Source organism: Pelophylax lessonae, assembly GCF_965119305.1.
Source record: "Pelophylax lessonae genome assembly, chromosome: 5".
Lineage (NCBI taxonomy): Eukaryota > Metazoa > Chordata > Amphibia > Anura > Ranidae > Pelophylax > Pelophylax lessonae.
This window is the reverse complement of record NC_138772.1, coordinates 536,892,604-536,911,330: the sequence shown is the minus strand read 5'-3', so window position 1 is coordinate 536,911,330 and position 18,727 is coordinate 536,892,604. Positions and strand designations below refer to the sequence as shown.

The window sequence follows — 18,727 nt, the reverse complement described above, 5'->3', positions numbered from 1 at the left end:
CATACCCCCCCCCCACAATTAGAAACACGCCCCTAGGTACACATATAACCCCTTGATCACCCAGACTGTTAACCCCTTCCCTGCCAGTGACATTATTACAGTAACAGTGCATATTTTTAGCACTGACTACTGTAGTAATGTCATTGGTCCCCCAAAAGTGTCAAAAAATGTCAGTCAGGGGTCCGATCTGTCCGTCACAATGTCGCAAAAAAAAAAAAAAAAAACGCAGATCGCCGCCATTACTAGTAAAAATTAAAAAAAAAAAAAACAATAAAATGACATAAATCTTTCCCGTAGTTAGAAGACGCAATAACTTTTGCGCAAACCAATCAAAATATGCTTATTGCATTTTTTTTTTACCAAAAATATGTAGCAGAAAACAAATTTGGCCTAAAGTGTTAAAAAAAATAGATTTTTATATATTTTTTTGGGAATGTTATCTAGCAGAATGTGAAAAAAAATATATATATATATATTTTTTTTTTCAGAATTGTCGCTGTTTTTTTGTTTATAGCACAAAATATAAAAATCGCACAGGTGATCAAATACCACCAAAAGAAAGCTCTATTTGTGGGAAAAAAAGGACATCAATTTTATTTAAGTACAACGTCTCACGACCGCACAATTGTCCGTTAAAGTAACGCAGTGCCGAATCACAAAAAATGGCCTGGTCATTAAGGGGGAAAATCTTCCGGTCCAGAAGTGGTTAAATCATGGAATACTTTTATTTCTAGATTTATTTTTTAATTAATTTAATTAAATTAATTAATTAATTTTTTTATTTGCAATCTGTTTAGAAAAGCGCTAAATATTATTTAAACATATATATTTATTAGTTTATATTAAATTATCAGGAGCAGGCCTTCTGGAATAAAAAAAGTTTGGTGGTTTAAAAGGAGAACAAAAACAACAATTAAAGGAATGTGATATATATTTTTTTTTTTTATCACTATATTACATCATGAAATTTACAGGGTTTTTTTTTATAGTATCTAAAATCTGGAGGCCTTTATGAGTGTTATGATAATCTCTCTTATTGCTTTATATGATTTATGAATTAAAAATATAGTAACAGATGTACCAAAAATTGCTTTAACCCCTCCCAACCTTGGAAAAGCTTAATTTATTTCCAAAAGCTAAAGAGACACCCTGGGGGTTTATAGGTGATACGAAATGTTTCAAAATATTTTGAAACAAATAAAAATCAGTTGCAACAAATAATAGCTGAAATAGGTGCGAAATGAAATACTTTTTATAAAAATAGTTACCCACACAAGAACCACACATAAAGTATTCTAAATATTTCTACAAACATATGCATTTTGTTAAACACAACCAATTGAAGTGGACCTGCACTCAAAAATGTAAGATTTTTTATGTTATAGAGGACATCTATAAATGTTAATTGGACCATGAAAGACTTGTCTTAACCACTTGCCGACTGCCGCACGACTATTTACGTCGGCAGTCAGCCCCTCACAGGCAGAGTAACGTAGGGCTACGTCGCTAGCCTGTGAGGGTTTTGGGAGCGAGCGCGCGCCGCCGGAGGCGCGCTCCCGCGCGGTCACGGACCCCCCCGCGCGTGTACCCGGCGGACCCGATGTCCGCCGGGCACTCGCGATCGTCCCTGACAGCGGGAGAAAGGCAGGCGGCTAATGTAAACAAAGCCGCCTGTCAGTTCTCCCTGTGTAAGAATGATGATCAAACGGTTCTACTATGTAGGACCGTTGATCACTGTTCTTACACATCAAGCCACAGCCAATCACAGTTAGAAGCACGCCCCTAGGACACACTTAACCCCTCCCTCTCCAATACAGTTAACTCCTTCACTGCCAGTGTCATTTTTACAGTAACAATGCATATATATATAGCACTGATTACTATAGAAATGTCACTGGTAACCCCAAAAGTGTCAAAAATGTCAGTCAAGGGTCCGATCTGTCCGCCCCAATGTCGCAGTCCCGCAAAAAAAAAAAAAATCGCAGATCGCCGCCATTACGCGCTAAAAAAAAAAACAACAAAAATGACAAAAATCTTTCCCTTTGTTAGTAAACGCAATAACTTTTGCGCAAACCAATCAAAATACGCTTTTTGCAATTTTTTTTATCTAACATATGGTAAAAAAAAAATTGGCCTAAAATGTTAAAAAATTTAGATTTTTACATTTTTTTGGGGGGGATTTCATATAAAAAAATGTGAAAAATATTGTTATTTTTGCAAAATTGCCGCTCTTTTTTTGTTTATAGCGCATGATAAAAAAAAAAAAAAAAAAAAAAAAATCGCACAGGTGATCAAATACAACCAAAAGAAAGCTCTGTTTGTGTGAAAAAAAGGACGCCAAATTTGTTTAGGTACAGCGTCGCACGACCGCGCAATTGTCCGTTAAAGTCACGCTGTGCCGAATCGCAAAATAGGCCCTGGTCAGGAAGGGGGTAAAATCTTCCGGGGCTTAAGTGGTTAAATTTCTCCTGAAAAACAGAAGGGCACTTCCTGAGCCTAGCCACTCATGTTCTGTATCCTCATAGCTGTTCTATATATCTGCAGAAATATCTAAATCCAGGCTGGTTGTACTGAAGTGGATGGGTGGATCAACTTCAGCACAACCAGCCTGCCTATTGATGGATCAAAATTGGGCCAGTTCCTGTTGAAGCAGCCAAATTTCAATCCATTTATGGGCAGGCTGGTTTTACTGAAGTCGATCTATCAACTTCAGCACAACCAGCCTGTTGGGTTTTTTTTGTTCCATCACTGCCAGTAGTTATAACCATCAACAGTGATCATTGTATTCTGTTGGCTAGGAAACCTCCCAATGTTAGAATACAATAGTGCAGTCAGAGGGATTCCAATTGTGTTGATGGGGGAATTTAGCTATTTTCTTTCCTTCAACTCGTGGTTGAGAGAAAGAGAATTGCGTGATGTATTGCCTACCTAAGGCAGTTTTTCTCAACCAGGGTCCAATTTGGGTTCTCCCAGGGTGCCATGAGCATGAGACCCAGTTTGCCCCGGATCAGAGATGGATGAAAGGACTCTGTGATTAGGTGGACTTTGATGTAATGGGTAGACTCTGTCTTGGGAGACCTCTGATGTGATGGGTGTCTCTCGTGTTTAGAGAGGACTTTGATGTGATTTGAGGACTTTGATTTGAAAAGGGGAGCTTTGATGTGATAGGGCGACCTTGTCATGGGACCACTCTGATTATGAGATGAGGGACTCTGTTGTGATGGAGAAACTCTGACATGAATTGTAGACCTCTGATGGTGTGATGCCACTACTGTGCTGATCACTGTTCTCCTTGCTGGAGAGGAAGCTGTACCTGAAGACGTGAAATGTAAGGATCTCCCTGTTTCTGCTTCATCCGTTTTGTGGACCTGTGCTTCCCCTTCCTCCATCTTATAGAACTGCAGAGAAAGGGATTCATTCTGTAGTCCAGCCAGGGGGAATTCAGACAGAGCTGACATCATTATTTGGGATTTAGGTGCAGCAGAGCCAACATAAGCTCATTAAAGGAAATTAGGATCTCAATGATTTTCTGAAAAATCAAAAGATGTTTTTTTTTTTTTGGTAACTGCACCATTTTTAATTGAGAAGAAATCTAAATGCACTGCAGAAATTCACTAAACTGCTCTTTTTTTTTTTAATTTTGCTTAGGCATACACATTAACCACTTACCGCAAAGTGACGTAGGGGTACGTCGGCAGACTTTGCGGTGTTATACCGGGGTGATGCCTCTAGCTAGAGGCATCACCCCGGTACCGTTGTTTAGAGCCGGCGGTCGGCTTTCTGGCAGTAACGACCGATGCGGCTTGGGAGACCCAAGCACCCAGCCGGCACATCCGCTGGCTGGATGGAGTCCCGATCAAAGCCGGAAGCGGCTTAGATTGGGTCTCCGATGACGTAACCCAGAGACAGTGTCCATGACGTCACTTCCGGGTTACTCTGATGCTAAAGGCGGCAAATTAAAAAAACGAGTGTATTCAAAAATGCCGTTTGCGGCGTTTTGAATACATGGAAATGTAGTGGAAGGGTTTGGGGTCTTTTAGACCCTCGATCCCTCCATAAAGAGTACTTGTCACTGCGTATTGCTGTCACAAGGGATGTTTACATTGCTTGTGACAGCAATAAAAGTGATCTGATTTTTTTTTTTTTTTTAACCGCTTTACCACCGCCCACAGTAATATTACTGCGGCAGAGTGGCTCGTTATCGTCTGAGGACGTAGTACTACGTCGTCAGACACTCCCCCTTCTGGGCGGCGCTTGTGCGCCGCCGGAGGCTCGCTCCCGCTGTTTTCATTCACAGCGGGAGTCGGGCCAGGGGAGGAGCAGCGGCGATCGCCGCTGCTCTGCCCCGATTGCCGGGGATCTAGTGTGGAGATCCGCCCGCCTGTGTAAACACAAGCGGGCGGATCTCCATAGTGACAGGGAGTGACAGATCGGAGTGTTCAGCATAGCTGGACATCCGATCTGTCCATGACTCACTCAGTCACCTCCCCCCCTACACGTCAGTAAGCACCAGGCATACATTAACCCCTCCCTCTCCAATAAAATTAACCCCTTCCCTGCCAGTGTCATTTTTACAGTAACAGTGCATATATATAGCACTGATTACTGCAGTAATGTCACTGGTACCCCCAAAAGTGTCAAAAATGTCAGTCAAGGGTCCGATCTGTCCGCCGCAATGTCGCAGTCCCGCAAAAAAAAAAAAAAAAAAAAAAAAAAAAAAAAAAAAAAAAAAAAAAAATCGCAGATCGCCGCCATTACTCGTTAAAAAAAAAAAACACCAAAAATGACAGAAATCTTTCCCTTTGTTAGTAAACGCAATAACTTTTGCGCAAACCAATCAAAATACGCTTATTGCGATTTTTTTTACCAAACATAGGTAGCAGAAAACAAATTGCCCAAAAATGTTTAAAAAAATTGGTTTTTACATCTCTTTTGGGGGGAATTTTATATAAAAAAAATGTTAAAAATATTGTTATTTTTTCAAAATAAACGCTCTTTTTTTGTTTATAGCGCAAAAAGTAAAAATCGCACAGGTGATCAAATACCACCAAAAGAAAGCTCTGTTTGTGGGAAAAAAAGGACGTAAATTTTGTTTGGGTACGGCGTCGCACGACCGCGCAATTGTCAGTTAAAGTCGCACAGCGCCGAATCGCAAAAAGTGGACTGGACGGAAGACAGCAAAATCCTCCGGTGGTAAAGTGGTTAAACCTGTGATAAAGTTAAAAAAAAAAATAAATAAATAGGAAAAAAAACATTTTTTACCCGCCCCCGTCGCCGTGAGCTCGCACATGAAAGGAAATGCATATGGAAGTCGAGCCGTGAATGAAATTGCTGTTCAAACCACACATGTGAGGTATCACCGCGACCGCCAGAGAATGAGCAAAAAAAAAGAGCTACACTCTAAACTGGTAACCGTTAAAAAATTTTAAAGTGTCGCCTATTGAGATTTCTATTGACCGTAATTTGTCGCCATCCCACCGGTGTTCGCAATTTTAAACCGTAACATGTTGGGTATCTATTTACTCGGTGCGACATCATCTTTCACAATATACAAAAAATGGGCTAACTTTACTGTTTAGTTTTTTTTTAAATGCAGTGAAATGTGATTTTTCGTAATTTTTCCAAAAAAATGGCGTTTTAAAGACCGCTGTGCAAATACCGTGTGACAAAAAATATTGCAATGACCGCCATTTTATTCTCCAGAGTCTTTGCTAAAAAAAAATATATATATATATATATATATATATATATATATATATATATAATGTTTGGGGGTTCTAAGTAGTTTTCTAGGAAAATATACTGATTTTAACTTGTAAACAAAAAGTGTCAGAAATAGGCCTGGGGCTTAAGTGGTTAAATAAACCTCTCATAAGAAGAGCAGGTTGTCATTACCCTTCAGAAAATACTAGGCACCTGGATACCCACAAAATTCTCATGTCCTAATTCTTTCTGAGCCACAGCACGCTTGCTTGCCCCCTCCCCTTTCCTTACCTGCTAGGCTGCATGTTTGGAAAAGGGTCTGGTATGGATTTTGGGGGGACCCCATGCCGTTTTTTTATTTTTTTTATTTTTCTATTGCTAGCAATGGTATTGTATTGCCGGCAAATTAAATTTAATTTCGTGCATTTGTTTTTTTCTTTAGAAATGTCATTATTACTACAGCATATTCTATACATGCTACAGAAGTGCCACTTTACAGACAGACTAAGGGGAACCCCCAGGCACTATGTTTAAAGGATTTTTTCATTTTTATTGTTTCACTTAAACTGGGAACCCCACATTAAGTGAAACAATAAAAATGAAAAATTCCTTTAAAATATAGTGCCTGGGGGGTCCCCTTAGTCTGTCTGCAAATTGGACACTTGGTGCTGCAGCAAAAATGACATATCTAAAGAAAAAAAAAAAAAAGGAGTCAAATCACATTTAAATGGTTATGCGGATACAATTGCAGGCATTCGGCTATTTAAAAAACATAATACAGAAAAAAAATGGTGTGCCCCCCCCCCCCCCCCCCCAGTAAGGTCCAAATGTTAAAAAAAAAAACACATAGGGTCCTCTCCCTCCCTCCTTGTCCATGGATATGGTATGGATTTGAAGGGGAACCAAATGGCAAAATAAAAAAAATAAAAAAAGCCTGGAGTCTCCCCCTCCCCCAATTTCCTGACCTGCCAGGCTGCATGCTCAGATAGGGGGCTGATATTGACCTTGTGGGGGAACCCAGACCGTTTTTTTTTTTTTAAGGGGTTCCCCTTAAAATCCATACCAGAACATTCTTTCTTTTCTTTACATTTATCGGTCAGTGGGGAAGCCCGCTGACAGATGATGATTCATGGTTGTTAAAGACGTGACCAGCTGGCTTCCTGACCCGTTACTTAACAACCAGTTATTTTTTTCAAAAAAATTTCAATGAAATTCATTACTATTTCTTTTTTTTTTTTTTGCCTTTTTTTCCTCAAGGCTTATAACCTCTTTAACCACTTGCCGACCGCCGCAAGTACATAAACTGCGGCGGTCAGCCCCTCCTGGGCAAAGTGACGTACCGGTACGTCACTCTCCCACAAGCCTCTAGGGGGCGAGTGTGCGCCGCCGGAGGCGCGCCCCCTCCCCAGCTCGTTCCCTGACATCCCCGCGCGAGTGACCGGCGGCTCCGATGTCCGCCGGCCACTGGCGATCTCCCGCTGGAGAGGGAGAAAGGCAGGCGGCTGATGTAAACAAAGCCGCCTGTCATTCTCCCTGGTGTAACTGCAGCGACTATACAATCCTGCTATGTAGGATCGTATGTCTCTGTGGTTACATCACAAGCCACGCCCCATGACAGTTAGAATCACGCCCCTAGGGACACATTTAACCCCTTGATCACTAATAAAGTTAACCCCTTCCCTGCCAGTGTCATTTTGACAGTAACAGTGCATATTTTTAGCACTGATTACTGTAGTAATGACACTTGTACACCCAAAAGTGTCAAAAATGTCAGTCAAGGGTCCGATCTGTCCAGCCGCAATGTCGGAGTCACGCAAAAAAAAAAAAATAATAATCGCAGATCGCCGCCATTACTATTAAAAAAAAAAAAAAAACAATAAAAACGACATAAATCTTTCCCATTATTATTATTATTATACAGGATTTATATAGCGCCAACAGTTTGTGCAGTGCTTTACAATGTGAGGGAAGACAATACAGTTACAGTACAATTCAAAACAGGAGGAACTAGAGGGCCCTGCTCGTTAGAGCTTACAATCTAGAATAGTTAGTAAACGCAATAACTTTTGCGCAAACCAATCAAAATCCGCTTATTGCGATTTTTTTTACCAAAAATATGTAGCAGGAAACAAATTGGCCTAAAATGTTAACAAATTTGGATTTTTACATTTTTTTTTATTTGAGAATTTCATATAAAAAAATTTGAAAAATATTGTTATTTTTTCAAAATTGTCGCTCTTTTTTTGTTTATAGCACAAAAAGTAAAAATTGCACAGGTGATCAAATAACACCAAAAGAAAGCTCTGTTTGTGGGGGAAAAAGGACATCAATTTAATTTGGGTACAGCGTCGCACGACCGTGCAATTGTCCATTAAAGTCATGCAGTGCCGAATCACAAAATAGGCCATGGTCTTTGAGCAGCCAAATCCTCCGGGGCTTAAGTGGTTAAAGGGAACCTGTTGCGTTTTCCTGCATAGACCAGAATCAAATTGCCCGGTCAAAATATAAAATTAGCTTTTGCTACAATACCGACCTCATATCCTCTGCTGTCACCAGCAGACTCAGCACTCCCTGGCTCCTGCCACAGCTCCTCTTCCAAGTTGAATAAAACTTAGAGCCACCCAACCCACTTCCTATGAGCCCAGGGTGTCCATGACACACCCCCTGGAGCCTGGGCTCACTGAGGCCACAGGACAGAGCGGCACTCACACATCATTACATAAGCATTGCTCATAACAGGAGGAAGGACCGCCCATCACCACCCCTGAGGAAGACGAGGAAGGTCATGTGACATCATCTGACCAGCCTCACTACAATATGTTGTTCAGGCATACATGGAACAGCAGAAAAAAATAGAACCCGTACATTCTGGATGAGAAGAGCAGAAAAAAGTCTTCCACCTAAAGAGATCAATGTAAAGAGGAAATTGTTTCCCTACAATGATTGCCCAGACCATTAATGCTTTAACTATAACCAGTAAAACCAGTGAAGTGTTGTTGCACCGTATAAAGTACAACAAGATATATACCATGTAAAACATACCACCGAGCAGAGAGTAAAGCGGCATCCTACATTTCTAATCAAGGAAGTTTGGCAAAAAAATCAATACTATATTTTCAGCTCATCAACTGCCACATAAATTTCTTTACCCATAATGACAGGTTGATGCTACAATAAAAAGTGAAATAGTAATATTATGAACAAAATCTAATTCACCACAACATTCTGCAGCAAAAAGGCTAAATAATATATGACATCCAGAAAAATGCTCAGCAAGATCTTGGCTTTGTCTAACTAGAGTCCCCAATTTTCCTACAGGTGTCACTTCAATTGTATATTGTGTTGGGAAATTTTGTACGACCTATGGGATCTGAAAACATCTATAACAGGCATCTCCAAACTTTTAATCAAAGACCCAGTTTGTTGCCCATCAAACTGTGTGGGGACCAGATTGTGCTCAGTAGTAGTGATGAGCCGAACCCCCCCCCCCCCCCCCACCCCCCTGGTTCGGTTCCCAACAGAACACCGCGATCAGGGGAAAAGTTTGTTAGAACATGCAAACTCCAATAACCTTCCTAGCAGTATTCCCCGAATGTGGCTCGGGGTTAAATTTCAGTGCCAAAAGCGGTAACCCCGAGCCACACTCGGGGGAACCGCTAGGAAGATCGCTTGATCCTGAAGAGAGGGTACTCACCTTGTCCCCGGGATTCAGCGATGTATCCCGGCGGTGTGCGGCGGCGGATCTTCCTCCCAATGTTCTGTGTGCCCCGGCTTCCTTCTTCTGCGACGTGACGCTCACAGGGGGGTGGAACCGGCGGCAAATTCAAAAGTAAAACACACCAAACACACTGATACATTGCAAAATAAAATAAATTCACATTAGTTTGCCCCCAGTGCCCTTTCCTGCAGTTTTACTGTACTTTTTATGTATATATATATATGTTTGAAACACAAAATCATAAATTATAATATAATAAATAACTTTAAATAAGTAAAAGTATGTGTATAAATCTATCTATCTATATATATATATATGTATGTATGTATGTATGTATGTATGTATGTATGTATGTATGTATGTATGTATGTATGTATGTATGTATGTATGTATGTATGTATGTATGTATGTATATATATATATATATATATATATATATATATATATATATATATATATATATATATATATATATATATATATATATATATATATATATATATATATATATTTACACATACTTTAACTTATTTATAGTTATTTATTATATTATAATTTATGATTTTGTGTTTCAGACTTTATCATACCTGAGATGTTATAAAGAAGAACGCACAGTAAAAAAAAAAAAAAAATCATATGTAAATAGTTGGTTTGGGCTGCTTGTCCTTAAGAATTACATACAAAATAATGGTACCGCTTTCAGCACCTAAATCGGAAAGAATCATACCGCCAGGGAGGTTAAAGTTTATGGGACTCGAACATGAAAAATCAAAAGTCCTCATTCTAAAGGCTAAAATGCAAGTTATTGGCCCAAAAAAAGTGTATGGGGGACCTGGGTACTGCCCTGGGGGACATGTACCAATGCAATTTTTTTTTTTTAAAAGCAATCGTTTTTACAGGAGCAGTAATTTTAATAATGCTTAAAGTGAAACAATAAAAATGAAAAATTCCTTTAAATATCGTGCCTGGGGGTCCCTTAAGGTGCCTGTAAAGTGGCGCATTTGTGCGATGTTCGTAACCTGCTGCAGCAATACTGATATTTCTACAGGAAAAAAGTTATTTAAACTTGATCGCAGCTGTAATGTATTGTCGGCTCCCGTCAATACAGACAAAAAAAAGCATAAAAATACATCGTGGGGTGACCCTTTGGGTCTGGTACAGTTTTTAAGGGGAACCCCATGCCAAAATAGAAACCGCCCCCCCCAAATCCATACCAGACCCTTATCCAAGCAAGCAGCCTGGGTGGACAGAATAAGGGGGATCCACCCCAGGCCTGAACCATACCAGGCCTCTTGCCCCCAACATGGGGAGGGTGCTTTGGGGTGCCCCCCAAAGCCCTGTGTACCCATGTTGATCGGGACAAGGGTCTCTTCCCGACAACCCTGGGCTGTGGTTGTGGGGGTCTGTGGGTGGGGGGGGGGGTTTGGTACCGTCCAAGTGGGTTGGCACAGACAGTGGTGCATTATGGGACAGGGTATAAAAAGCTATGGGCACATGAGGTAGAGGTCTTTGGGCGGTAAGCCAGGTCCCAGAAGGAGGGTGGCGGCTGCCTCCTCTTCTGCAACAGTTGGTGGTAGTCACAGGCAGTCGGCATGGTGTACCAGGGGCATGAGACTGAACCCAGGGGTCCAGGAGAAGCTGACTACAGGAGTTGGGGCACAGCAGAATCTGGAAAAACAGTGTCCGTGAGTACAGAGGAACTTGCCCAGGGGTCTGCCCAGGAAGGGGACCACTCTGGAGTGTAGAGTCAGTGGACGGGTGTCAGCTAGCCCAGAGAGAAAGGGGGTACTAGGGGAGTGATCTGAAGAGATATGTAATGGAAGCACTTACCTCAGTGGCGTCACTAGGGTTGGTGTCACCCGGTGCGGTAACTCATGGTGTCACCCCAACCCCTTTTAATAATGTTTTTTTTATGGCACTGATGGCCACTCCAGACCTTTGCCGCTCGTCTCGTTTGCCTGCTCCCAGGACCCCAGCAATGTACAGTACACAGGAGGAGCCAAGCCGAGGAGGTGGGGTCAGGTAACACACCCACCATCTGTTCGTGACAAACACTGCTGGAGGAGGCTGCTGGTCTGAATAGATTATAACACACTGCAATTTCGGCGGCCGCGAGACACAGAGGCAGCGAGTGGTGGGGCCACAGACTGGCAGCTTCGGCTCCCGCCTCAGGTACACTGGTGTCACCAGTGTTGCCAACCTACCAGACTGAAATTCACTGACACGACACTCAAAATTTACTGGCACAGCCAAGTTTTTACTGGCATTTTCCAAAAGTTACAAAATGACAGGTTTATTGCAAATTTCAGTGCATAAGCTACAAACAAGTACAATATGCAATTAGCAATGTGGTTTAAGATAGACATTAAGGTAAAATAACATATTTCTTATGTTATTTTTGATATAGTAAGCCAGATTAGATTATAACCCATCAGATTTTGTCACCTATGTCAAAATGGAGAGATTTCCCCTTAATTTCTGTTCCATAGCCATCACAGAAAGTGGGGGGAAATCCCTGGAAGCCACCAGGATCACCCAAATATTATGTCCCCAATTCTAAGGACCGCCTGTCTGTCTCCATCACTCCATCCCTCCATCACCTCCTGTCTCCATCATCTTCTGACGCCATCACCTCCTGTCTCCATCACTCCATCCCCCATCACCTCCTGTTTCCATCCCTCCATCATCTTCTGACTCCATCCCCCCGTTTCCATCACTCCATCACCCCCTGTCTGCATCACTCCATCACCCCCTGTCTGCATCTCTCCATCACCCCCTGTCTGCATCTCTCCATCACCCCCTGTCTGCATCTCTCCATCACCCCCTGTCTGCATCTCTCCATCACCCCCTGTCTGCATCTCTCCATCACCCCCCTGTCTGCATCTCTCCATCACCCCCTGTCTCCAACCCTCCATCACCCCCTGTCTCCAACCCTCCATCACCCCCTGTCTCCATCCCTCCATCACCCCCTGTCTCCATCCCTCCATCACCCCCTGTCTCCATCCCTCCATCACCCCCTGTCTCCATCCCTCCATCACCCCCTGTCTGCATCTCTCCATCACCCCCTGTCTCCAACCCTCCATCACCCCCTGTCTCCAACCCTCCATCACCCCCTGTCTCCAACCCTCCATCACCCCCTGTCTGCATCTCTCCATCACCCCCTGTCTGCATCTCTCCATCACCCCCTGTCTGCATCTCTCCATCACCCCCTGTCTCCAACCCTCCATCACCCCCTGTCTCCATCCCTCCATCACCCCCTGTCTCCATCCCTCCATCACCCCCTGTCTCCATCACCTCCTGTCTCCATCACCCCCTGTCCATCCAACCTTCCCTCCCACCACTTCACCCTCCATTATTTTCATTTTTCCATAACTCCATCGTTTTATCTCTTGGTCCATCCGTCCCTTGCTTCATTTGTCTGCCCCTTGCTCCATCTCTCCATCATACTGTCCATCCAAAAATCCTTGTGCCCTATATATCCCTCCCCCTTTTCTACCCTCCATCACTTTTATCCTATTATTCTGTCTGTCTCTCACTGTCTTTCCATAACTCCATCCCTCCATCCCCCCATCCCTATATCCTTTGCTCCATTGTTCCATTTCTCTGTGTCTCTTACCATCCCTCCATCCCTTCCTCTATCTGTCACCCAATCTATACCTCCATCCCTTACTCACTCCTCACTCTTTCCATCTCTCTGTCCATCTTCCTCCCCCATCACTCCACCACTCTGTCTCTGTCTTTCCATTTTACACTAATAAAAATGCTCCAGAGCACTTCCACTGCAAATGTGCTCTCTACTTACTCTGATAGGTATATGAATGGTAAGCACCTTAAGACCACCAAGCACAATAAATAAATAATGATCATACAGTATACAGTACATATACACTATGCAAATTTAATCTGAAAATCAGCCTGATCTGTCTGCTGCTGCCTCCCCTCTCCTGGCATGCTTGGATTTGTAGTGCCACAGACATGAGGTGGTAATGCAGGAGAGGAGTCTGTGCCTGAACTGGACTGATGAGCAGGTAAGGGATAGGGATTCTAGGGAGGTGTATTAGACACTGGGGTAGAATGTAGAAAATATCCACCCTTCAGAAGCAGAGTAGATCTCACACAAAAAAAAAAAAAAAAACACAGACAGCAGCCTGCTAGAGAGAGCCCATTCTCTCCCCCCTCCCTCCTCCTCCTCCCTCTAGACAACAAGCTACGGACATGACATGTTTATTGCCTAGTTTAGCTAGCAGCTTACCTTAGTGCTAGGCTAAACAAGTCCGTCCTCCCCTGCAGACTGCACTTCTCCCCCCTCCCGGCATCTCTTCCTGTTTAGATCAAATAAGGCGCGCTGGAGAAGGGGGAGGGTGCAAGAAGCATCAGAAGCACTCAGAAAGATCAGTGGAGACTCGTCAGGCAGGCTCCGGAACTGCAAGTGTCACAGACACAGGCTGAGACAGGCTGTTTTTTTTTACTGTCTGGCAGCCTTTTTACTTTACACTGGGTGTCACCCCCCCTCGATGGACACCCTGGTGCGGCCCGCCCCCCCCGCACCCGGCTCGTGACGCCTGTGACTTACCTCATCTTCATTCAAGTGGTAGGATGAAGCAGCAGCCTTGCCGCATTCTCAAGTTAAGAGTCCACATAATTGTGAATAGTTAACAGTTGGAGTATCCCACTCATCCCTTCTCCCATCCCAGTTACTATAACACCTTAAAAACAACCTCCCTGGACTGATCTTTGACTGAGCCAAGAACTTAACCACTTTAGGACCGGAGGATTTTGCTGTCTTACGTCCAGGCCACTTTTTGCGATTCAGCACTGTGCGAATTTAACTGACAATTGCGTGGTCATGCAACGCTGTACCCAAACAAAATGTACGTCCTTTTATTTCCCACACACAGAGCTTCCTTTTGGTGGTATTTGATAACCTCTGCGCTTTTAATTTTTTGCGATATTAATAAAAATCCGTGACAATTTTGAAAAAACAACAATATTTTTCTAATTTGACAGTTAAAAAATATCCAATATATTCAATTTTTGTCATATATTTAGGCCAAAATGTATTTAGCTACATGTCTTTGACAAAAACATTCTCAATCAGCATATTTTTAACCGCTTTAAGACCGGAAGATTTGACCCCATTCCTGACCAGGCCATATTTTGCAATTCTGCACTGCGTTACTTTAACGGACAATTGCGTGGTCGTGCGACGCTGTACCCAAATTAAATGTATTTCCTTTTTTCCCCCACAAATAGAGCTTTCTTTTGGTGGTATTTGATCACCTGTGCGATTTGTTGCTTGACCTGTACTTTTTGCGCTATAATCAAAAAAAGAGCGACAATTTTGAAAAAATAACAATATTTTTCAAATTTTTTATATAAAATTCCCCCAAAAAATGTAAAAATCAAAATTTTTTAACATTTTAGGCCAATTTGTTTTCTGCTACATATTTTTGGTAAAAAAAAAAAATCGCATTAAGCGTATTTTGATTGGTTTGCGCAAAAGTTATCACAGCTACTAACTACGGGAAAGATTTATGTCATTTTTATTGTTTTTTTTTTAACAGTAATGGCGGCAATCTGGCGGCTATCTGCAATTTTTTTTTCGGGACTGTGACATTGCGTCGGACAGATCGGACCCCTAACTGACATTTTTTACACTTTTGGGGGTACCAGTGACCTTACTACAGTAATCAGTGCTATAAATATGCACTGTTACTGTAAAAATGACACTGGCAGGGAAGGGGTTAACTTTATTGGAGAGGGAGGGGTTAATGTATGCCTGGTGCTTACTGACATGTGTGGGGGGAGGGGACTGTGTGACACAGGCACAAATCGCAGGTTCAGTTATGCTGAATCCTGTAATCTGACCCTGCCTGTCACATAGGATATCCGCCCGCTTTGTTTACACAAGCGGGCGGATTTCCTCACTCGATCCCCAACGATCGGGGAAGAGCGGCGGTGATCACCGCCGCTCCTCCCCTGGCCCGACTCCCGCTGTGTCTGAATACAGCAGGAGCGAGCCTCTGGCGGCGTGCGCACGCCGCCCACAAGGAGAGGAGTCCAGCGACGTAGACCTACGTCGCTGGATGATAACAAACCACTTTGCCGCAGTACGCTCCATGTGAGCGGTCGGCAAGTGGTTAAGCAACGATAGTCTCTGAACTGTCCCCGGGTTTCGCTTACCTTTTTAGAAGAAATACTTACCTTGAAAATGTCGTGTCCAGCGCTGCCATCTCAGGTGTGGGCAGCTGAAGCCGGGGCGCCCTCTTCCGTGTCCTCTTCAGTGAGGTCGGAGTCCCAGAATGCCCTGCAGCAGCCCTGCTTGTCACTTCCAGTGCAGGCGCGTCATCCCTGCACAGCTTCTGGTGACGAGCGGGGCCGGTGCAGGCGCATTGACTCCTGGGATCGATGATGCTCATCCCCCAGGATTCAATGCAAGGAGGAAGTGACGGCACGGGCCGCGGCCGCAGAGGGAGGAAGAGGAAGGAAGGTAAGTAACTAAAAAAAAAAAAAAAATTAATTATCCAATTGTTTTTTCAGGTAAATTAAAGCAAGCGTACGATGAAAAGTTCATTTTGAGGGTGGAACTCTGCTTTAAGGTAAAAAACCTTCTGCATGCAGGCCCCCCTTATATTTACCTGAGGCTGATCTCGAATAAGAGGCAGAGGCTCTCCAAGCTCTTCTAGCTCTCCTACTCATTGGCTCAGACACCGCAGCGGGAGCCCTTGAAATAAAATTTGGGTCCAGTTTTTTCGTCCAGAACCTGAATCTTATTATTTTAAGGGTTCCTCTGGGGTAAAATGTTTGAGAAGGATGCTTTAACCACTTCGAAACTGGGCACTTTCACCCCTTTCCTACTCAGGCCAATTTTCAGCTTTCAGTGGCATCATATTTTGAATGACAATTGCACCAACCTGCAACCTTGTACCCATATGAAATTTGTCATTTATTTTTTTTAGACAGAGAGCTTTCTTTTGATGCTATTTAATCATCATTGGGTCTTTTATTTTTTGCATTCTGAAAAAAACAATCAAGCGTTTTTCTTAGCTTCTGTTATAACATTTTGCAAATAAGTAATTTTCTTCTTCACTGATGTGCACTGATGAGGCTTCACTGATGGGTACTGATGAGGCTGCAGTGATGGGCACTGATGAGGCTGCATTGATAAGGGGGCACTGATGAGGCTGCACTAATGGGCACTGGTGAGGCTGCACTGATGTGTACTGGTGATGATACTGCAGTGATTGGCAGTGATGAGGCTGCACTGATGAGGTGGCACTGATGGGCACTGATGAGCACTATTGAGGCTGCACTGATGTGTACTGATGAGGCTACAGTGTCGGGCACTGATGAGGCTGCATTGATGGGCACTGATGAGGCTGCACTGATGGGCACTGTTGAGGCTGCACTGATGGGCACTGTTGAGGCTGCAGTGACGGGAACTGATGAGGCTGCAGTGACAGGAACTGATGAGGCTGCATTGATGGGCACTGATGTGGCAGCACTGATGAGCGCTGATAAGCTGCACTGAAGGGCGCTGCTGGGCCCTGAAGAGGAGGCACTGATGGGGCTGCACTGATGAGGCGGCACTGATGGGCACTGATATGAGACACTGATGTGCACTGATAGGTGGCACTAATAAGCTGCACTGATTGGCACTAATAGGCACCGATGGGGCTGCCCTGATAATCAGGGCACTGTTGAACAGTGGCCTGATTATCAGTGTACATGTGCCATGTCAGCCTTTCTAGTTATCAGCTCGCCTTTCCTCACATTGAGGTTTATTTACTAAAGCTGGAGAGGGCAAAATTAGGCCCAATTCTGCAAAGAAACCATTCAGCTTCTAACCTCAGCTTGTTCAATTCGGTTTGACAATATAACCTGGCAGCTGATTGGTTTCTAAGCAGAAGTGAGCCTGATTTTGCACTCCCCAACTTTAGTAAATAAACCACACAGTGACAGTGACTGAGCAAAGAAAATTCCATAACCTGCAAATTTGTTTACAAGTGATCAGCTGTGATTGGATACAGCTGATCACATGGTAAAGGGTCCCTGTGATTTGCCCTTTACCTGGATCTGTGATCAGCTTTGTCCAAAGGATACAGCGGTCACAGAGCGCACCCAATGGAGGCGTGTACTCGGAGGAAGTCCACAGACACCCTCCCAAAACAAGAGAGCCGCGCTGTAGCCGTCTTTTGGCTAGGGCACAGTATTGAGGTGGTTAACCAGTTCTGAACCGGAAGGATTTGCCCCCTTAATGACCAGGCCATTTTTTGCGATTCGGCACTGCGTTACTTTAACTGACAATTGCGCGGTCATGCAATGCTGTACCCAAATAAAATTGATGTCCTTTTTCCCCACAAATAGAGCTTTCTTTTGGTGGTATTTGATCACCTCTGCGGTTTTTATTTGTTTTGCGCTATAAACAAAAAAACAGCGACAATTCAGATTCAAAAAACAATATTTTTCACATTCTGCTGTATAATACCCCCCCCCTCCCCAAAAAAAAAAAAAAAAAAATCAACATTTTTTATCCCTTTAGGCCCGTTTGTATTCTGCTACATATTTTTGGTAAAACAAAAAAAAAATGGGAAAGATTTATGTAATTTTTATTTCTTTATTTTTTACTAGTAATGGCGGCAATCTGATTTTTAGTGGGACTGCGACATTGGCATGGACAGATCGGAACCCATACTGACATTTTTGACACTTTTGGGGGAATCAGTGACATTACTACAGAAATCGGTACTAAAACATGCACTGTTACTGTAATAATGACACTGGCAGGGAAGGGGTTAACCTAGTGGGTGATCAAAGGGTTAAGTGTGAGCCTAGGGGAGTGTTTTCTAACTATTGGGGGGGGACTTGTGAAATGATCATAGAGACCTGTGGTCCTATATAGAAGGATCACAGGCGCTCTGTGATCATTTCAGAGAGAAGAACGGTCAGCTGTGTTTACAACAGATGACCGTCCTTCTCTCTTAGCTGGGAGCGATCGCGGGTGCCGAGTGGGGGCACAGGCGGTGCGCGCTCGCCTCCTAGCACCACTTCTGTGACCAATGTACCCCTACGTCATTGCATGCAGTGGAGCCAGCCTGCCGCAGTAAAACTGCGGCGGGTGGTTGGCAAGTGGTTAAAGTATATCTAGATTTAATTTTGAAAGTAAGGAATAGTTAAAATGTTTGCAGTTTTTTTCTTTTTGTTTTGTACACTTATATTCTACTGGGGAGAATTCCTATTACATCCTGTCTTGTAGACACAGTAGAAACTGGGAGAGAATCTCTCCAAAGAGAGAACTGCTGTCCA

The 18,727-nt window shown here is 43.3% G+C and overlaps 1 protein-coding gene across 1 annotated transcript in view; it reads right to left on the bottom strand.

The window, feature by feature from the left end:
- Nucleotides 1-8,811: 8,811 nt before the first annotated feature.
- LOC309556584 (uncharacterized protein) overlaps nt 8,812-18,727 on the bottom strand; it is a gene marked incomplete at both ends in the record, with an annotated part of 89,761 nt that continues 79,845 nt past the window's right edge. Inside the window, one exon of the mRNA XM_082259024.1 lies at nt 8,812-8,871. Coding sequence (XP_082115150.1) covers nt 8,812-8,871 — 60 coding nt within the window. The remainder of the gene's footprint in view (nt 8,872-18,727) is intronic.